This window comes from Choloepus didactylus, chromosome 14 (assembly GCF_015220235.1).
Source record: "Choloepus didactylus isolate mChoDid1 chromosome 14, mChoDid1.pri, whole genome shotgun sequence".
NCBI classification, from domain to species: domain Eukaryota; kingdom Metazoa; phylum Chordata; class Mammalia; order Pilosa; family Megalonychidae; genus Choloepus; species Choloepus didactylus.
Window position 1 is genome coordinate 29,559,745 of NC_051320.1, and position 19,706 is coordinate 29,579,450.

Sequence of the window (19,706 nt, forward strand, 5' to 3'; positions counted from 1 at the left end):
ATGAATTATGAAAATGTGGCAAGAGGCCTTCTCCTACTGTGAAAAATTAGTTTTGCTTTTCCCTTAGTATCTGTTAACCTGGACTTGCTTCCAAACATGGAAAACCACATTTCTGGGTGTTTTCCCTATACCTTTAAAATGTCATCATTCTCAAAAATTTCAAAAGTCAGGCTCTGCCGGATACCACCTTTCTTCACATACTCTCTTGTTTAACTTCAGGCTAATTTGTCCTGACACTGCAGCTGCAGAGCTCTATGCTCCATGGTCTGTCATTAAGCCCAGCAAGAATGAACTGGAGGGTTGGGACTGTTAGAAGTTAATGTGGCGTAAACCTAACTTTCAAAGATTTCTAGAGATATGACATGGCATGTCTGTGTCCAGTTACACTGATTTTAAGAAGTTCCTGTTTATAGTATAAATGTGGCCTTTTCAGTTATCTTTTGGGGTGCCCAATGCTTTAAAGAGGAAACCCCAAGGAGCTAAGGAGGTAGTAGACTTGTTTGGCACATTTCACAGGAATGTCGGTGTCCATTTGAATGTCCCTTTTCCTTCTTTTTTGTCTTTTTAAGTTACATAGCAACCCTGTCAGCTGGTGGCAGATTATGGTATTAGAGTCTTATGATAAAATTAATCACAGGTAATCAAAGTTCTCTCTCCATACTTTATAGCCAGAATCATCAATTATTCAGAGTCTACTATTTTACAGATAAGATGATCCCTCGGTCGCCTCCAATGCTACATTCTCTAAGCCCTTGTTCAAATGAGGCAGAGGGGTGTGTATGGGTTACTGACTTTGAGACTGCTCAGATGAAGGGTCAACCGTGTTTTCCTGCTGAGGATCTAGATGTCCTATTCTGTTTCTCAGACATTTGAATAAGAGGACATAGTGATGGAGTATAGTTCTCTGACTTGAGTTTAGCATCTGGCCAAACTTGCCAACCACCATGGGAAGCCACTAACTCTGGAGAACAGTAAAGTGTACTTCCTTTAGAGATCCATTTACTACCTGGTAACTCCTGACCAAGATCTTCCTACCTTAGAGTTGACATAACACAGCACTTCAGTTGTTCAGTGAATTACTTGAGTTGTCCTCTCAGATTGGCCGACGGCAGCACATACAGGAATTTATACATAAGCCATTTGGGTATGCATTTCAGGTTTGCCCTTTATGTTCGTCTAATGACTCTTAGAAACAAAGTTAAAGATCACGAACCTTAGCTTGAACTGACTGGTGTCATGGCAACTAGCACTTCACCTTTTGCTGGTCCCTTCATACATGCTACAATATTTGTGCACATTAATAATTCATTACAAAGTGCCAGATCTCTTTGTGCTGTCAAACCGTGTCAAGGACCGAATATGCTGTGCTATCTCACGTGTCATCAACCAGACTGTAGAGGGCAAGAGTAATCAGAAAGGAAAACCAGTCAGTTTACTTGGGAAAAATTCCTGAAAATGTAATGCTTTCTAGCCACCATTTATAGCATTTTTCTTGTACAGTAAGAAATGGAATTAGTGTTGATCAAAGTTTGTTAGATAATGTGCCCCAGACATAAGGCAGGAGTTTGGTTGTAGAAATAAGCCGTAAGCAGTAATTGCTCACCTCCTTTCAAGCCACGAAGCAAATGATTAACAGCCTTAGTGCTCAGTCACATGTATGAGGCTCCGGTGTGAAACTTGAGCACAGGTTTCAGAAGAAGCATGAGCCTTCCTGAGGTGAATGCTCTTCTCCCAGGCTTGCGTTCGGTCAGACCTGAGTACAGGCTTGGCGCGTGCTAGGAGAGGAAGCACTGTGGGTTCCAAGGCCAGTTGTATGGCCCTGGGTAGCTGACTCCACCTTTCTGATTCTTCAACAACTTGTTTGTTGTCATCAACATTGTTAGGAATCTTGGTAGTCGCTGTAGCATTACCTGTAATTGGTGAGCCTTTATAAATAACAGCAAGGGCCTTTGCCTTGGAATATAGTAAATGTGAAGACACTGAATTTCATTTATACAGATGGCCAGATTTGCCCTTGATTAGGGAAGAAAGCATATATTTTTCCCCACCACTTCCTGGTTTTTTTGTTTTTTGGCTAACCTTTTCTTTTCAAAAGAAAACTTCATATTAAAACAAACAAACCTGTTTCAAATTTTACTGGCTACTTAAAGTGAAGCATATTTCTCTAAAAAAATATATGTGCTTACAACCCACAATTGGAAAAAATTTTAATCACATAGCCATATCTGGATTCTTATGTTGCCTTTTTTTTTTTTTTTCTTTTAAAAACAAAACCAATAAACTAACTGTCCCCCTAATCCACTTTGGTAGTGGGGAGAGTGCAAAACAGCCCCAAGTCACATTTTGTAGTATATGCAGCCACAGTACCGTGCTTACGTGGAGGATAAGCTAGAACTGTTTTATATTTGTTATACTGATTTAACACAGTTCCGTGCTGGTGAGGATAAATTCTGCTTAGAGACAGGAAGGGAACCAGCCTGTTTGACCCATCTTCGTATGGCCAGGTCATAGTGCATTGCCTGCATGTAGCAGGTGTTCAAGAAGTATTTGTTGAATGAATATATTAACACGACCAGACTAATTTCAGATGGGTAATCAGTTTCAGAACCTTCCAGCAAATTAAAGATAACAGGAACTTGTTAATCTTCTATTACCTATCTATATATGGTACTGGAGATCTAGATTAGTCATTGAAGCTACAGGACAAGAACATTACACATGAATATGTGGAAGTCATTAGAGCTGATGCACTGTGTGTTCAGACAGAGTTGGAGGGGACACTAGCCATTTAAACAAGGATGTTCATCTGATGTGATTGAGATTTGTCAGGTAACCAAGTAGTAAATTCTTACTGGTACTTTATATTGTAATTTCTTAGGATTTAACACCGAGTCCTTACATGTTTTAAGAAAATAACTCAAACCCTTCATATGAAATTTATCCCTTTCTTCTATGACTAGGAAAACTTTTAATATTTAGAAATGATCTCTGGTTAATATCAAGAAGAACTTTATACTTTTAAACTAATCTGGGAACAGTTAATCATAACCAGATACAGGCATACCTCGTTTTATTGCGCTTTGTTGCGCTTTGCAGATACTGCATTTTTTGCAAATTGAAGGCAACCCTCTGTCAAGCAAGTCTATGGGCGCCATTTTTCCAACAGCATGTGCTCACTTTGTATCTCTGTGTCATATTTTAATGAAGATATGTACATTGTTTCTTTAGACATAGTGCCATTGCACACTTAATAGACTATAGTATAGTGTAAACATAACTTTTATATGTGCTGGGAAACCAAAAAATTTGTGTGACTCACTTTATTGTGATATTTGCTTTATTGCAGTGGTCTAGAACCAAACCTGCAATATCTCCAAGGTATGCCTGTACTTCAAAGAATACTCATAGACTTGATTAATTAAGGATTTATTTTTTTGTTTAGATTGGAATTTATATCTTTTTTGGTGATTTTTTTAAATTGCAATTCTGTGATAAAATGGCCATATATAATCAATAGAACCTAAAGTTGAATCTATAATGACCCAAAGTACCAATTCTCAACTTTTTTGGCTGTCAAGCATGTCGAAATAATAATTACTATCATAATTACCTTGACCATTCCTGCTACCACTCTTAAAAAAAAAAATAAAATCAGCCTGTATCTAATCATCCATCCAGCAGTGTGCCAGGTTTGTGAAGTTCCTGAGAAGTCTCCATAAATTTTGAAAGAATCACCTGTGTCTTCCAGCTTCGTCTAGGGCAGCCAGACAAATAAGTATAAAACAATCAAACCCAAACACTGTAAAACAAATAATATATGTTAAAGTGAATGGGACAGACTCTATGTCTTAAAGAAATATAAACAAAGTCAGGGTTGTCTAGAATAATGTTAGACAAAGGCTTAATACCCGAACTACCTTCCACAAAGAATTATTGGGACACTGGTGATATAATTAATATAAAGCCCTTTGAAAAACAAAATGCCATGTAAATGTGTGGTTAATACTACACTTGGAGTTTGAGGGGTTAGAGGTAGATTTTCATGTCAGGGAAGAACTCCAGGGTAAAAACTCAACGGTGAGAATAAGCCTGACATGTGGGAACAGTCAGGAGATTCAGACAAACAGGGTGGAGGTGGTGGTCCGGGTTTGCGTGATTATCCAGGGGTCAGGCTGGGGAGGACCTTGGGATACTTCCCCAGGATTAATCTGGCAAGTGTTTGCATCATCGATTGGAGCTTAGAAAAACTTCAGAGTTAATAGAATCACTGTTTTTGATCTTGTGCATAGAAAAATTATAGCAAATTAGATATTTATATATAAAAGAAAAACTCAGTGATACCTCAGCCAGGAAACCTTCTGAGAAGGGAATGCAAGTATTCTTTAAGTCTGCTGTGTGGTGCTTCCCCCTAACCCCCATTTCATAAATCATGGGAAGCTATGTTGGCAGCAGGATATAACTCAACAGTAGACAGGTTGCTGTTTGCTGCTTTCTTTTAAGAAGCAGGTTATAAAACTGTTGGGAGCCTGGTAGAGTAGTTAATAGATCATCGTAAGCAATTTGAAGTCATTTATTATTATTTTTTTAATACAGCCTTGCATTTTGAAGGCCAGAGAGCTGGGAGAGGGGAAGGAGGTTTAGTGCCTAAGAAATCAGTGCTGCCTCTGAGCCTGCCGCCCTGGAGCTTCTGCCACCTGCGTTAGCTGCACAGAGTAGCTAGTCACCTGTGCCTGCAGGAGACTCACTCCCCAGCAGACCCCACAGCGGACAGTGGAGTGAGGGCATTCAGGAAACCAACTTCGTCAACCCAGGGTTAGCATTAGGACACATTTGTCCTTTCAAATGATTCTGTACTTTTACCCTGTCTTTTACATCCTAAAATACTTTCTTACACCTCTTGCTAGTATATTTTGGTAATAAAGTATTGGATCCTGGGGAATGGAATGGCATGATGCATTCCTGGGTCTATTACTGTTTAGATGCAGCCATCTGGTAATCATTAATACAAGCACCTCTTTGTGGTGGGGTCCCTCACACACCATGAGATCACTGCCGAAGTGTCATAAGCATCAAAAGATCTCTGTCCTGAAATGATTGACTGTCAGGGGAATAATTTAGATTAGCAGGTGATGGTCGCTTGAAAGGTGATAAAAAGCATTTTGCTAATAGCTTTCTTTTCATATCTGGACATCATCTCCAAAAGCTCTTACGTTGCCTTCTTGCTGCTTTTGTCTTGTAATATACCTGCCATGCCAGTGATACATACTGAGTGAACCAACACTTAAAGGACCCTCTCTCTTTTTGATAAATACAAAATATTTTTAAATGAATTGGGAATTGAGACATTTTCTGGGTAAGTTTGCTTTGTAATCTTGGATTGGGTTTTAGATGAAACTCATGATGTCAGTTCTAAAGTTTGACTCTTACTTTTTTTTTTCCCCCCCAGACCACTAAGGCTTTTCTTCCTACAATGCTGGAGATCAATCATGGTCATATTGTAACAGTTGCAAGTTCCTTGGGATTGTTCAGTACTGCTGGAGTTGAGGTTTGTTGGATATAAAGCGTCCCTTTCATTCAATGGGTTTATCTTGTGATAAATACACCAAAATCCTAAGAAAAGCACCTGCTGACCACGCGGTTCATGGAAGTCCATGGAAGCATCCTCCCTGTGTGCTGCTCGTCCTATGTTCTGTGGTAACCCAGGGTGGAATATTGGACCCAGTGACAGCTGTTGAAGTGGAATGCTGCACTAAAGCCTTACAATCACTTAACATTCGTTTGACAAAGAGGCAAATGCAAAGAAGTAGATGGGCCAGTCCTTAGGAGGCCCATTTTCGTGAGCATTTCACTTGCTGGGGGTGGGGGTGGGGATGACTCAGGGTCGGGAGTGGAGCGGTGGAGGGTGGTGGCACTGCTGTGGGCAGCAGGTAAACGAGGTTGACGTTTTGTTTGGGTAAGCTTGCTAGAAGAGAACTGTCTTGTGTTAGCTCGTCAGATGAGATGATTGTGGCAGATGTGAGGTGTTCTGCCTTGTAAGTTTGTGGAAATAAACCTTAAAAGAACTGGGTTTAATCAAATCCCGTTCTTCACCATATTCAAGCTATAAAGCATGTGCGTGCGTACAGTTCTGGGCTCTTTGTCCTGTGGAGGCCTGTAGCATAAAATTGAAAACATTACTCTGTGCAAATGCGCAAAAGAACATGGACTAGAAAGCTGCTCCATTCAGGTGATTTATATTTCTATTCCTGAATTTAAAGTTGGGTAATGGAGAAGAACTTATATTCTATACCATGTGTCCTTGGGTTAAGTTCTAGTTAAGTTGTTTCATTTTTGCTTCACCCTAGAAATAGGGTCAGATCATAACAACTTACAATGTAAGCTAGACTTGCCTTTGTTCTTCTAGCATTAATTGAAACAAACTGGTTTTTCAGTTCCTTTTCCTGAACAGGAGGCCATTTGTAAATTTTCCAGACACTTCAAAGTGAACCTCTCTCCATTTTTAACTTCAGCTTGTTAGTTTTCACAGAATCCTTTGTGGTAATTTCCCCAAAGTAATATGATACTTAGTTGATGTGGCAAAAAGTGTTCATCTGTTTCTGCTGTTGCTTTAAAAATATTATTTCTGCACTGAACCACATCAGATATCTGTCTTTTAGAATGGTTTCCTTTTCTTTGCTTAGTCACCTGTGACTTTTTGTATCAAACATCTAAGCAAAGCAGTAGGACCAGGGAAACTTCAGTTTGGTCAGGGGCTTAGTGAACATACTCAGTATTTCTGTTCTCTCTCTCCTCTAACTCAGGATTATTGTGCCAGTAAATTTGGAGTGGTGGGTTTTCACGAATCCCTGAGCCACGAGCTAAAGGCTGCTGAAAAGGATGGAATTAAAACAACCTTGGTTTGCCCTTACCTTGTAGACACCGGCATGTTCAGAGGCTGCCGAATCAGGTCAGTGAGAACCAATCTTTCCTCTGATAAAAAGCTGTTTAAAAAATCATCTTTCCATACAGGGAGAATATCTGGAATTGGATCTTCAGACATAGGCAGTCTTGTATTTTGACTATCATTTGACAATTAACATGTAGTTTTCATTGGTCAAGGTTTGTAAAATTGGGATACATAGGATGACAAGTAAGGGGCTGAGGCCACGTTGATATAAACTTGCAGAAGCTGATCTAGAAGCATCAGAAAGGAGGTGGGTTCTCTGCACCTTCAAGGAGAAAAAGTAAATCTGCAGGATTTTCCTTAGGAGCTACTGCTTTAGGAGATGTTTCTAATATATTAATGTTTCTATTATATTAGTGTAAAAAGACTTCTGAATATTACTCTCCAGATTTGGGAACCTCCTTTTTGCAGAAAGTGTATGTAGCTTGATTCACTCTGACAGAATGAGAAAAACCATTTATATTTACTAAAAATGAAATAAAATGCCCACACACTTTGAAAGGAGGCAGGTGGGAGTATAAATGTCAAGTTACATCTGACTTGAGCTAAGCAGAATAAACAAAACTGTGACTCATTAAGAGGATACTTGTGAAGACATGCTTACTTTGAGATCTTTGCTTGGATAAATATGAAAGGCAAAGGAAGATAACTGAACCAGTTCCCTGTTGGTAAGGGGCCTTTGTTTTTTTGTTGGTTTGTTTGTTTTTATTGTGAACTTTAACATATATACATAACAGTGATAACTTTCAAAGTACATTTTAACAAGTAGTTAGCAAAGTTCAAAGAATGTCATGGGTCACAGTTCCATAACTTCAGCTATTTCTATCATTGTAGAGTATAACATACAATACAGAAAGGTATTAACTTTCGATGTACAGCTCAACAAGCAGTTATGTAGGTAATTTCAAAATTTGTTATGGTTACAGTTCCACGGTTTCAGTTCTTTACTTATTATGCAATACAGAAAGGTGAAGAACTTCAAAAAATAATTCAGTGAGTAGCCACAAAGCAAATTTCAAGGGATGCTATAGGTTACAGTTCCAGGATGTCATTTACCTCCTTCCAGCTATTCCAACAGCCCCACATCTAAAATATAGATATATAATAAATATATGTAAATATATATATTTATATAAAATTTCAGTATATTCATAGACCTCCATTAAATCTTATCTTGTTTGTTGCTACCCCTTCCTCTCACTTAATCCCTTTCTCCATCTTCAGGGGTATCTAGGCAGTGAGCACCCTAAATTGTTCATATTGAAAGGGGGTGTTGGCAGTATGGGAAGGGGCTGCATCTGATTGTTGTTCTTAAAGAGGCTATTGCCTCTGGGTTTTAGGACTCGTCTGGCATAGGAACACTGGTGGATTTAAGTTTCTGAAACATAAAACTTAGTGAATCTTTTATAGAATCTCAGGTAAGGACCTAGGTATTTGGGGACTATTTTGGGTAAGGGCGTGGCATACTGTGGCCATTTGGGATGTCTAGCTGGAGCCTGCATAAGAGAAACCTCCCGGATAGTGTCTCGACTCTATTTGGGATCTCTCAGCCACTGTGACCTCACCTTGTTACCTTTCTTTTTTCCCCCTTTTGGTCAAGTAGGCATTTTCAATCCCTCACTGCCAGGGCCAGGCTCATTCCTGGGAATCATGTTCCTTATTGCCAGGGAGATTCATTCCCCTGGGAGTGATGTCCTGGGGGTGAGGGTGGGGGGTTTAATGAATTTACTTGCCGAGTTGGGCTTAAAGAGAGAAAGGAGGGGCCTTTCTTAACATACATTGAACCTGAATATCCAGTGAAATAGGTGGAGGGTGACTTATCGCCTCCACTCTTGAAATGGAAACCCTGGAGTTGAGTAATTCCAACCTCAACCAGCCCTGAGCATGGACAGGTATGGGTGTGGGTTGGGGGTGGGAGGTTGTTCGGTTTTGTTTTTTTATTTCTTATGGTGGTTTGGCTTTTATCTCATAAACGTAGGAACCAGTTACTGAGGGTCTTGAGTCCTGTTTGTTCTCTAGCAGAGTGGCAGGTGCAGATGTCCAAAGCAGTGGCAGCACAATGAAAAGTAAACAGAATAAGTTGTATTAAGTTATTTCAACATGTAACTTAAACTGAAGGTTTATTTATAAGCACCTCATTTTAGAGACCCCTAGAGAAAATACCTTAGCTTTCCCTATTCAGGCATTCTGGACACTTCTCTAGCTTAGCATCTTTTTCAGGTTTACTGTTTGTTATGCCAAACACCCTACCCTTTTTCTATCGAAAAACACAAATAGAAAAAGAATCTGTCATACAATTTGATGCATTTTTTAAAATGGCTTATTCGTTTTATGGGAATGCAGAGAAATCGATTTTGCTTCTTTTTTCCATAACTTGTGTTCCATTCTGTGCAAATAAAATGTGTTCTTAGTAGGAAAATTTGGAAAATACAGAAAAGCACAATGAAGAAAATAAAATGGGCCCAAAGCCGCATCACTTAGATAACGTCACTATTAACGTTTTGATGTATATTTGCAGTCTTCCCTATTTTGTGTTAATTGGTAATCTCATTTTTTGGGTATCTAACTTCCAGAAAAGAAATTGAGCCTTTCCTGCCACCCCTGAAGCCCGATTACTGTGTGAAGCAGGCCATGAAGGCCATCCTCACCGACCAGCCCATGATCTGCACCCCCCGGCTCATGTACATCGTGACCTTCATGAAGAGGTAACGAGGGATCCCCTCCTTGGCTGGGTGCCTCCATACCTGCCCCGCTAACTTAACATGGGGCTTCTTGTTTGCTAACAGGCGTGACTTTCCTTTTTCAGCATCCTCCCTTTTGAAGCAGTCGTGTGCATGTATCGGTTCCTAGGAGCGGACAAGTGTATGTACCCCTTTATCGCTCAAAGAAAACAAGCCACAAATAATAATGAAGCAAAAAATGGAATCTAAGAATCTTTTTGTATGGAATATCATTTGTATCAGAAGACGATCAAAATGTTTCAATCCAGTGCCCATCAGCATAACTGACATTCTCTGGATACTAAATCCACATTGACTTTTTTTTTAATCAACTTAAAAAGAAAAAATAAAGTGTAAATTAACTGGCTATAGTATTTGGAAAATGTGTTCAGCCAATGTGAGCTTAGGTTGTTGCCCTTGGGGTCCTTTTAGAACCCTAAAACCATCAGATCTTTAGACATGCACTGTGTGATATCTTCAGACTACCATTATTACTATTTTTTTAATGAACAGAAAGTCTAGAGATAATAACTACAGTGTTTCATGTGTGTGATTTTTCTTAGTTCCTATAGAGTTTATTAATTTTTGTAATTAAACTCTAGCCAATTGACAGTCTTGCTATATTTTCTCATGTTTTCTAAGTTACAGTTTTGCAAAGCCTGTGTGGCTTTTTCATGATATTTTTATGTTCAGCTCTTTTAAAAAGTGATTTTGAAATCTCCATCAATTCAAAGTTATTAGTGTTTGGGTAAAGGTGATCAGATCTCTTTCTTAAAGTCATAATGGCTAAAGTATTAGCTGAATTTTTAGTTTTATCTTTGAAATATTTCTCTAAGTATCTACCACTCTGGAGACCTAGTTATCCCAGAACACCATACATTTTCTACCTATGAATTTTGCTGCATACAGAAAGTGCCCTTTCCTCAGGAAGTTGCTGTTTCATTTCTTTGTATGGACTCTTTATCTAGAATACATTACAGCTCTGCAAAGAAACAGTTTCTAAAAATGGGAACTTCTACTTAGAAAAGTCCCCATTTTTGTGCCAACTTTGAATAGTGAGGGGAAAAAATCTTATCCTATGGAGTATGTATGGAAGGGTGTAAAGATTCTTTTGAAAGTTTTATTCACATTGTAGAACAGCAAATGACATTTTTACAGTATTTTTTTGTAAAGCAAACTATTTTGTGCCTTGAATTTGGTATATGTGTATTAGTGAAACATTGTAAAAGTGAACTTCTACCTCTGTATCTAAATGTATACCATCCACTTGTAAATTACTATGATCTATTACGTGATTGCTTTTTTTGTTGTTTGTTTTTTTAGAATGTCTTGTTTAGTGACCAATGTTTAAGGCTATTAAAATAAGCCAACTTTTACTAATTAATTTGGAAATTTTATAAAGACTGATTAAATTTAAAGAATTAACTTGCATACAACTGACTATGTGACCATTAGTTGTCAGCACTGTTATAAAAAAAAAATCTTTGTGTAGTTTTTTTCCCATGACATATCCTGCCTTACTTAGGGAAAAATGTTTGAATGGGATAGTGTTTGGGAACAGGGATGTTAAAAGCTTAGGGTGCCTATACACTCAAAGTTCCAGTGTTAACATCTATTTAGACACTGTTGTGGGCTCATTTACGTCGAAAGTGGAGAACTAGAAAGGATCCACTACCTGTGGGTTGGTTTGGCTATACATGCATCCGCAGGTAGCAAAGATCCTGGCTTGCTGCTAGTGTCCCCCAAAGCTGGTCTTAAGGAATAGCTCTTCAGTTGCACATCTGTGTTTCTCTTTTATAAACAACCAAACCTGAAGCCATTAACCATTGAGGCCCTGGCTGCCCGTTAATTTTCAATTATGGATTTAAATACAGACTTTGAAATAGTCTCATAACCACATGGGGTGGAAACAGATATTCTCAGAGGTTATCCAGGACCATCCACCAGTTAGCCGGGAGCACACTCAAGCCGCCCTAGACAAAGCTGTTCTAATGTAATGTCCCATCTAGCAACCTTAAAACTAAGGAAAGTCAGCTTTACATTTAATTTTATTCTCGTGTTTTGTAATTTAAGCCTATTTCTATTTTTGTTTGTTATTACCTTTATGAGGTTGTTCATCTCTTAAGTTCAATAAACCTAATTCATTTAACTTTTTTGTAGAAGTCTTCAATTCCCTTGTCACAGCCCTGTTTAATTACTTCTGTGGCTCTCCCTTGAATGCCGTCCAAATTCTTTTTTCCATCTTCAGCTGTTGAGTTAATGCACATTTAGGACTGCAGGATTCCTACGTACCATTTTTCTTGATCTCAGTACCACATTCAGTATAATGCTACATTGCAAATTATTGGGGCTTTTTTCAAAAATGTGAACCATCTTCTAGTCAAGCCTGTGTACGTGTGGTGACCACTTACGTAACTGCCAAGGTTACTTTTCTTACTGATTGTTCACCTACCCCTTGCCCCCACCTTGACGTTAATGCAGACGTTGCATATGTTCTCTTTGCTGTCACCTGGCCCATTCATGCAAACGTTCAGGGCCACTGGGCTCGAGGCCGACTCCCTGCGGAGCACCTCTCTGTCCCCCGGCTGGTACTGACCTCCTCTCTCTAACCTTTCAACCAACTTAATGATAATCATATTGAGTGGGACCCAGGAATCAAAAGTTTTGAAGCCAGGCAAAGATGAATTCCAGCCATTGTTTCCCTCCTTGGTTTACCAGGTCTGCTGTTCTGTCACAAAAGATTAGACTAGCTTGACAGGATTGAGCTACATAAAGCCAGGCTGGGTTTTTTGTTTTGTTATGTTTGTTTTTAACAGTATCCTCTTTCCTTGAAAGGCTATAGCTTTCAAATTTTGCCCAAGTTAAAAAAAAAAAAAAAAAAAAGTCAAATGTCATTTTCAAAGTTTACTTTTCCATCTGGCAGAAAGAAGGCTAAAGTGATATTGACCTGAATCTTGACAATTTGCTTTTGTCTCCAATGAAATATAAAATCACTGGGGCTGGGGGACATTCTTTCCATGCCTGTGCTTGATTACAAAGAGGAGTAGGGAAAGCAGAGTTGTAATGGGCCAGAAGCAGCTGGGACTTGGAGCCAGGATGCCACCGCTTGTGGCAGTGGTGTGCTCGGGAGGCTGTATCAGCATCCGTCCTCGTGCAGCTTAGCAAATACACTGGGCATCTGTTAGGCCCAGGGCTGATACCAGGGATCCAGTGGCTTGCAGTTAACTCACAAGTACAGATGCGTGCCTTTATGTGCACGTGCCACAAAGGACGCCTCAGAGTGGGATGGGGTCCCAGTGAGTTAGGGAGGGGAAGGTAGCAGTCGAGATGGGCCTTGAAGGCTGGTGATGCAGCAGGTGGAAATGGGAATGGGAATTTGGGCATCCCAGGGGACAGATTATCAGGAAAGGCACAGAGGTTGAAAAAGGAAGATTATGCTCATTTTGGCTGAAACACAGGCCATGCAAAGAGAATGGCATGCATTCCCTAGAAGGCCCCGTCTTGAAAATACTCTTTGTTCCAGGATGAGGAATTGGTGCCTCATCTGATAGGGAAGAAGGAAGCCTAGGAAGATTTTTGGCAGGAGAGATGTGAGTTAATAGAATCCATTGGGCTGCTGTAAAGGATTTCCAGGGAGACCAGTTAGGAGGGAACTGTTGCACTTGTCCAGCTGAGAAGTGGTCAGGGCCTGTGAGAGAGAAGTGGCAGGGAGACGGGAAAGGAAGAGGCAAGTGTGAGAGTTTGTGGACGGAGAACCCGTGAGGCTTAGCTGCTGAATGCACGGGAGATTTAACTTTAAAGCTTGCATGACTGAAGACTAGAGAATTCAAGATGAGCTGGGTTGTTTTTAGTGGGAGCAGCAGAACAAACAGTGAATCTGTTTTTAGAAACATTGCATTTGGGATGCTGGGTGACAATGACTGACAAATGGGCATCTGGACCCGGTCCTCAGGAAAGAGGTTGGTGCTGGGACTCCAGAGCCATCTGTGTAGAAGCCAGGGAGTGAACGAAGCTGGGAATGGAAAGAGGTCCAGGGAGGAGACCTTGGAGAACGTGATGGAAGAGCAGAAACAGGAAAGTCATAAAAAGTGACGTTGGGGCAACATTAGGAGGAAAACGTCCTCATCCCAAGGAGAAACGAGACTAGAAACAATTATCTCCGCTGCCTGGGTCTAATCCCCAGGCTGAGTCACACTTAAGAAACCTCAGTCTGGCTCAAGAAAAAGAGTCTGTGTGGCCAGCCCTGGGGCAGAGGCCCAAAAGGTGAAGGACAGTGTTAACAGATAGCACATGGAGTCTTTAACCGTGCACTCAGGCTTCTAGTAACTGAATCCATTGTTAAAACGACCGAAGGAAAAGTTCCTCTGAAGTGAAACCTGGAAACTGTTGTACTTTGGCAATTTTGTTTGCTTGGCCTCAGAAGCATGACTTGCTTAAATGCGCAGGCAAGGTTTCATGAGAACCCCGGGGAAATACAAATTGCATTTCAAGTATCACCAAATGGATACATTAGTTCAAATGAACCATTTTTATGTGCCAAAAAGATGTGACAGGACCAGCTTCTATCAGTCTGCACCTTGAGATCGGTTCCTATCTGGTTGCCTCCAGTCGCTAACCTCGAGGCGGCTTGCCAACAACAGCTCGGGGCCAGGTCCCTGGGCCAGGATTTACCTGCCATTGCCCCCCCCCCCCGCCCCCCGCTGGCCTAGTAAATGTCAAGGCAGAGGAGCATGTGACCACAGTCGTTAGTACTATTTGTTATGACTCTTCCTGGGGCTTACATTTCCTACATTACGATTGCTATCTCAAAGCACATACAACTTTCCACCACCATCTCTCTCCATGGGAAAGCCCTGAAAATGCGCAGCCACGTTCTCCAGAATCCTGCTCACCGAGCAGTCATTTCTCATCGAATTCACCCTCCTTCTTTAGAGAACTTGCACAGTGTTGTCCAGGAGCTTCTGACCAGCATTTTAGCTGTGGCTGTTGGAACCTCTCTTACCACTAGCCAAAAGAAAGAGAATTAATTGATTAGCAAGAAAAACAAAGCATTTTCATCCCAGATTCCAGGTTTGAGGCTCTCCTGTCAAGATGATTTAAACCATGCTGCAGAGGGAGCCGTGTCTGCAGAGTGGCCATGACGAATGCCCCCTTGCCTTGCCCACGTGTTCTGAGTGGTCCACCCAGATGCCGCTCGGGAGGCCTCCCCTCCCCCACGGCCTTTCCAGCCCAGTCCTCCTCTCTGTCCACCGCTCAGCATCGTGGGTCCTACAGGTGTCAGCAGCACCCAGCACCCTGAGGAGCCCAGGTCTGCTGTCAGTCGGATCTCAGACCTAGCTCTGCCCCTCACTAGTCAGACATCCTGGACCTTTTCTTAACCTCCGTGAGTCAGTCTCCCTGTGTAAACTGGGTTTACTATTTCAGGAGTATGGTGGGACATACCCGAGAGGACTCACCTAAAGCACTTAGTGCTGCGCTTACTGCACTGCATACACGTTCAATAGCCTTGAGGTCGAATCGTGTGAAATTGCTGGAACATAATTGTTTTTCACCTACAAAAAAGGAAATTTGAGATGAGTCAGACTTACCATAATGTGGCTGGTGGCAGCAGTGCAGATAGCAAAATCCCTGTTTACCATACTTACCATGTTGCAACGAGTTCTCTCACACCTGTGGGAAAGGGCCCTGTTTTATTCATCTCAGTAGTCCTGGCCCCTCACACAGAGCCTGGCACGTAGTAGGTGCTCAGTAAATGTCAGCCTGGATGACATGCTGTGTTCTTCAAATATCACCTGGTAGGTGTCACAACTGGGAAATAGGAATATATTATCTTCTGCCTTACCCAGGAAAGGGACTTTTAAATCTTCTGTGCACTAAAAGATTTTTTTCTAGTTCTTTTGCTTCTAATGGAGTTATGAAGACAAAGGAACTTTTTTTAAGGATTTTTTTTTATTATGGTAAAATATATAACAAAATCTACCCTTTTAATTAAGTGGTCAATTCAGTGCACAATTGCAGTTTTATGCAACCATTGTCACTGTCTATTTCCAAAATTTTTCATCACCCAAACATAAAATTTGTGCCATTAAGCAATAACTTTCCATTCCCCCTCCCCCTGGGCCCCTGGTAACCTCTAAACTACTTTCTGTGTCTATAAATTTGCCTATACTAGATATTTCATATAAGTGGACTCATATCATACTTGTCCTTTTAGCAATTTTCTATTTACATGCCCTTCAACCCTTTGCTCTGATCAACTTCACCTTGTATGCAAAAGTTTCCTGAAGACCAGAAAAGTCTGTAAGGCACTGCCATAGATGCTGCTTCTGCCAAAACACCAATGGGAGAGTCCTCTCAATCCCTCATAATTTCGGGCAACTCTTGGAAAGTTACGGGAGTTAAATATAAGTTAGCCTAGGTTTTACCCTTGGGAAGACGGTTGCTGTAAAGGAGAGGCTAGGCCTCCCTATGGTTGTGCCTAAGAGCCTCCTCCCGAATGCCTCTTTGTTGCTCAGATGTGGCCCTGTCTCTCTAGCTAAGCCAACTTGAAAGGTGAAATCACTGCCCTCCCCCCTACGTGGGATCAGACACCCAGGGGAGTGAATCTCCCTGGCAACGTGGAATATGACTCCCAGGGAGGAATGTAGACCTGGCATCGTGGGACGGAGAACATCTTCTTGACCAAAAGGGGGATGTGAAAGGAAATGAAATAAGCTTCAGTGGCAGAGAGATTCCAAAACGAGCCAGAGGTCACTCAGGTGGGCACTCTTACGCACACTTCAGACAACCCTTTTTAGGTTCTAAAGAATTGGGGTAGCTGGTGGTGGATACCTGAAACTATCAAACTACAACCCAGAACCCATGAATCTCGAAGACAGTTGTATAAAAATGTAGCTTATGAGGGGTGACAATGGGATTGGGAAAGCCATAAGGACCACACTCCACTTTGTCTAGTTTATGGATGGATGAGTAGAAAAATAGGGGAAGGAAACAAACAGACAAAGGTACCCAGTGTTCTTTTTTACTTCAATTGCTCTTTTTCACTCTAATTATTATTCTTGTTATCTTTGTGTGTGTGCTAATGAAGGTGTCAGGGATTGATTTGGGTGATGAATGTACCACTATGTAATGGTACTGTAAACAATCGAAAGTATGATTTGTTTTGTATGACTGCGTGGTATGTGAATATATCTCAATAAAATGAAGATAATATATATATATATATTATATATGTATATAAGTTAGCCATGTTCTGAGAGGCACAGCACTGAGGCAGATGAAAATAAAGAGAACTTTAATCTGACCCCCAGAAACATTGTCTTCTTCTGGCTCAACATGACAATGGAAAGCTTATCCTTTTGGAAGAAAGAAAAAAAATAAATAGAAGTCTCAATTTTTCCAGGAGCTGCATTTTATTTTCCAAATAAATTTCTCTGACTCTGGCAACAGCTTGGCATCGTCATGTTTTCTGGGATTTACCCCAGGATGCTGAAGCATCCTTGCGACATCTCTGGAAGTGGACCTAAGATGCTTTGCTTGTGACAGACTCCTAAACCCAATCTGCTGCCCCAGAAATTGTGAAGTGGAGGCCCTTGAGGACTGAGAGCTGGGAAATGCAGAACCCGGCCAGGGAGTGAAGAAATGAATACGGCTGTCACGGAAGGAACTAGATGGAGCAAAAGCTGCAGCCTCGGGGGGATTCCCGAACCACAGTTCCTCCAGCTGCGCCGACTTCCTGCTCCGCCACCGCCTGGAGTCTGTCCCTGAAGACATTCCCACAGCCAGCTGACAGCCGAGGAGCCATTTCTCCTTACCTGCTACAGATGCAGTAGAGAACTCTAGTATATTCTGGGGAAGAGATCAGCCAGATTCCCCTCTTTAGGACTGAGCTTTTGGAAACGAGTTTCATCTGTGCCTCTAGGTTTTAGTTCAGTGACCACAGAATAAGACGTTTGCGCAATTTGGGTGCTTCCCGCTTATTCTCAAAGAAGAAATACCACTTTGAGATGATTTATTTTAAAAGGAAAGAAGTGGTGTTTTATGCATGGGGGAAATAAAAAGACATCAAATAACTTCAAAGATCAGTGAAATGCCAGCTAAAGAGGAAAGGATGGGGTTATGGTGGGCTAGAGAAAAATGCACAAAATCCCAGGATTCCCCAGGCCATTCTGTTTTGCCCTCTCTGGCAATGGAGGCTTGCAAGCTGAGGCAGACTGGGTACTTCTTAATCAGCCTTAGGGACTCCAGTATTTTCCCATTGATCAGACCCTTAAAATCAGATTCATTTGCAATCAAATCAGTCACAAACTGGAAGATCTGGGAGGAGGGAAGGTTAAAAAAAGAAAAGGAAAAGAAAAAGATCCTGTATTTCCAACTACAAATGAAACCTTTTTAAGGGACATGCTTCAGTCTTAAAAGAACAGTTATTTTATGGATGGAGAGCCAGAGAAGGCAGCTCTCCATCCATAAGGCCTCAGCAGATGGTCTCCCTGCCCAGAAGTCATCCTCACCCGTGATGAGACACATGCCGGACATTGAAGACACAAGGTTGACCAGAACCCCATCCTGTTCGCAAGGAACACTAGCTAAAACATTTGGATGAAATTATTTGTTCATGAACAGTACCAAGACATGTGCCATGTAGACATTCTAAGCAACGAAACAGTACCAGCTATGGTTCCCAGTGGCTTCTCTGGCTCCCCTAAACCACCCCCAGACTGCGTCACTACATAGTGTTGAGCATGGACACAAGGCGGTACTGCACCATTTCTCCAGGTGTGTTCCCTGGAACATTAGTCTCTTGAGATGCTACTAGAGAAAAGTGTTCTATGGCCAAAGATTTTCCCCAATAACGCCATTTACAGCCCCTCAGTACTGTTCTGAGCTACCCTGGGAAATGTGGCTGTTATTTATCCTTCCCTATGGGTATGATCGTTGTTGAGCAGGTGGTCTCCTTGAATCAAGGTTGAATCTTGCTTTTATCCCTCCTCCAGAGGGCCTTTGCACCCAGTATGCATTCAGGGGACATGAGCTATTGCACTTACACGCTTGCTCTTCTGCAAAAACTAAGGAAGGAGTTCACCCAATAGGGAACTGGCTCTCTGAATAGCCTGGAATGGAAAGTAATGGGAGCCAGAATGACTGTTCCCAAAATGTCTTCCATTCCTTCACCTCAGGAATTGGATGATTGGAGGTGTGACAGGAAACCACGGGGCCGAGGTGCTGCTGGGGAAGTTCAGCTCACAGGCAGCCGTCAAAGCCGGCTACAGCTCCAGAAACACCAAGGAGCAGTCCCAGATGGCCGGAGGTCAGGCTACCAAATGTCCCAGGCTCTGCTAACCCACCTAGCTGCCACCATGGCCCCTACCTAGTAGGGAAGCAGGCCACCTCTGAGGTCTTCAGGCTGTTTTTTCTCAGGCCACAGTCAGACACCTGAGAAATCACAGTCCAATCTCAAATTGATCCAACCCCATTGTGGCTGCGTCTATGGGCAAGCTTGAAGAGATTGCTACAGAGGTTCCAGACCCTTACAATCACCAAGGGAAACTTTCCGTTCATCCTTTTTTTACTCTGTAGCTTACCTGGTCAATTTTGAATTGTGTCTCATCTCATCATGCATTTTCTCCCACATCCACACATGACAGTCTCCTGGGTTCACAACTCCCTAGGGATCCTGGGCTCTGGCCAGCCCATTCCTACTGTTTTCCCACCTCCAAAATCGGCTCCCAAGTTCACTCAGCCCCCAATTCCCTGGGCCCAGCTCAGGACTTATTCCTTCTGTGGGGTCCCTAAAATTCCCTCCTGGTAGGCTAACTCCACCCCTCCAAGGAACTCTTGACGGCAGGGTCCCTTGCTGGGGGCACCCGGTTTTCACATGACTGCCAAAAACAGCTGTTCACCTTTGCAGTTCCTCCTCCCAGGTGCCACTGCACACAATTTGTGCTCAGAAAATATTGATTGAAAGCCTAAATGAATTTTGTGTTTAACAGACTTTTAACATTCACATCTTAGCATGCATGTCATGCAATACCCCAAAGGTCAGG

General features: G+C 41.7%; 1 protein-coding gene and 1 long non-coding RNA gene across 3 annotated transcripts in view; one reads left to right on the plus strand and one right to left on the minus strand.

Annotated features, from left to right (window-relative positions):
- RDH10 (retinol dehydrogenase 10) overlaps positions 1-11,812 on the plus strand; it is a 29,122-nt gene extending 17,310 nt beyond the window's left edge. For both annotated transcript variants that reach the window (XM_037802896.1, XM_037802897.1), the window contains 4 exons: positions 5,447-5,545; positions 6,801-6,946; positions 9,517-9,648; positions 9,750-11,812. In XM_037802896.1, the coding sequence (XP_037658824.1) occupies positions 5,447-5,545; positions 6,801-6,946; positions 9,517-9,648; positions 9,750-9,873 (501 nt within the window). In that variant the 3' untranslated portion in view covers positions 9,874-11,812. The remainder of the gene's footprint in view (positions 1-5,446; positions 5,546-6,800; positions 6,947-9,516; positions 9,649-9,749) is intronic.
- A 2,567-nt stretch (positions 11,813-14,379) lies between these two features.
- LOC119509208 overlaps positions 14,380-19,706 on the minus strand; it is a 47,979-nt gene continuing 42,652 nt past the window's right edge. Inside the window, exons 2-3 of the long non-coding RNA XR_005211651.1 lie at positions 15,120-15,215; positions 14,380-14,667 (exon numbers count right to left, since the gene is read on the minus strand). This is a non-coding gene — a long non-coding RNA (uncharacterized LOC119509208). The remainder of the gene's footprint in view (positions 14,668-15,119; positions 15,216-19,706) is intronic.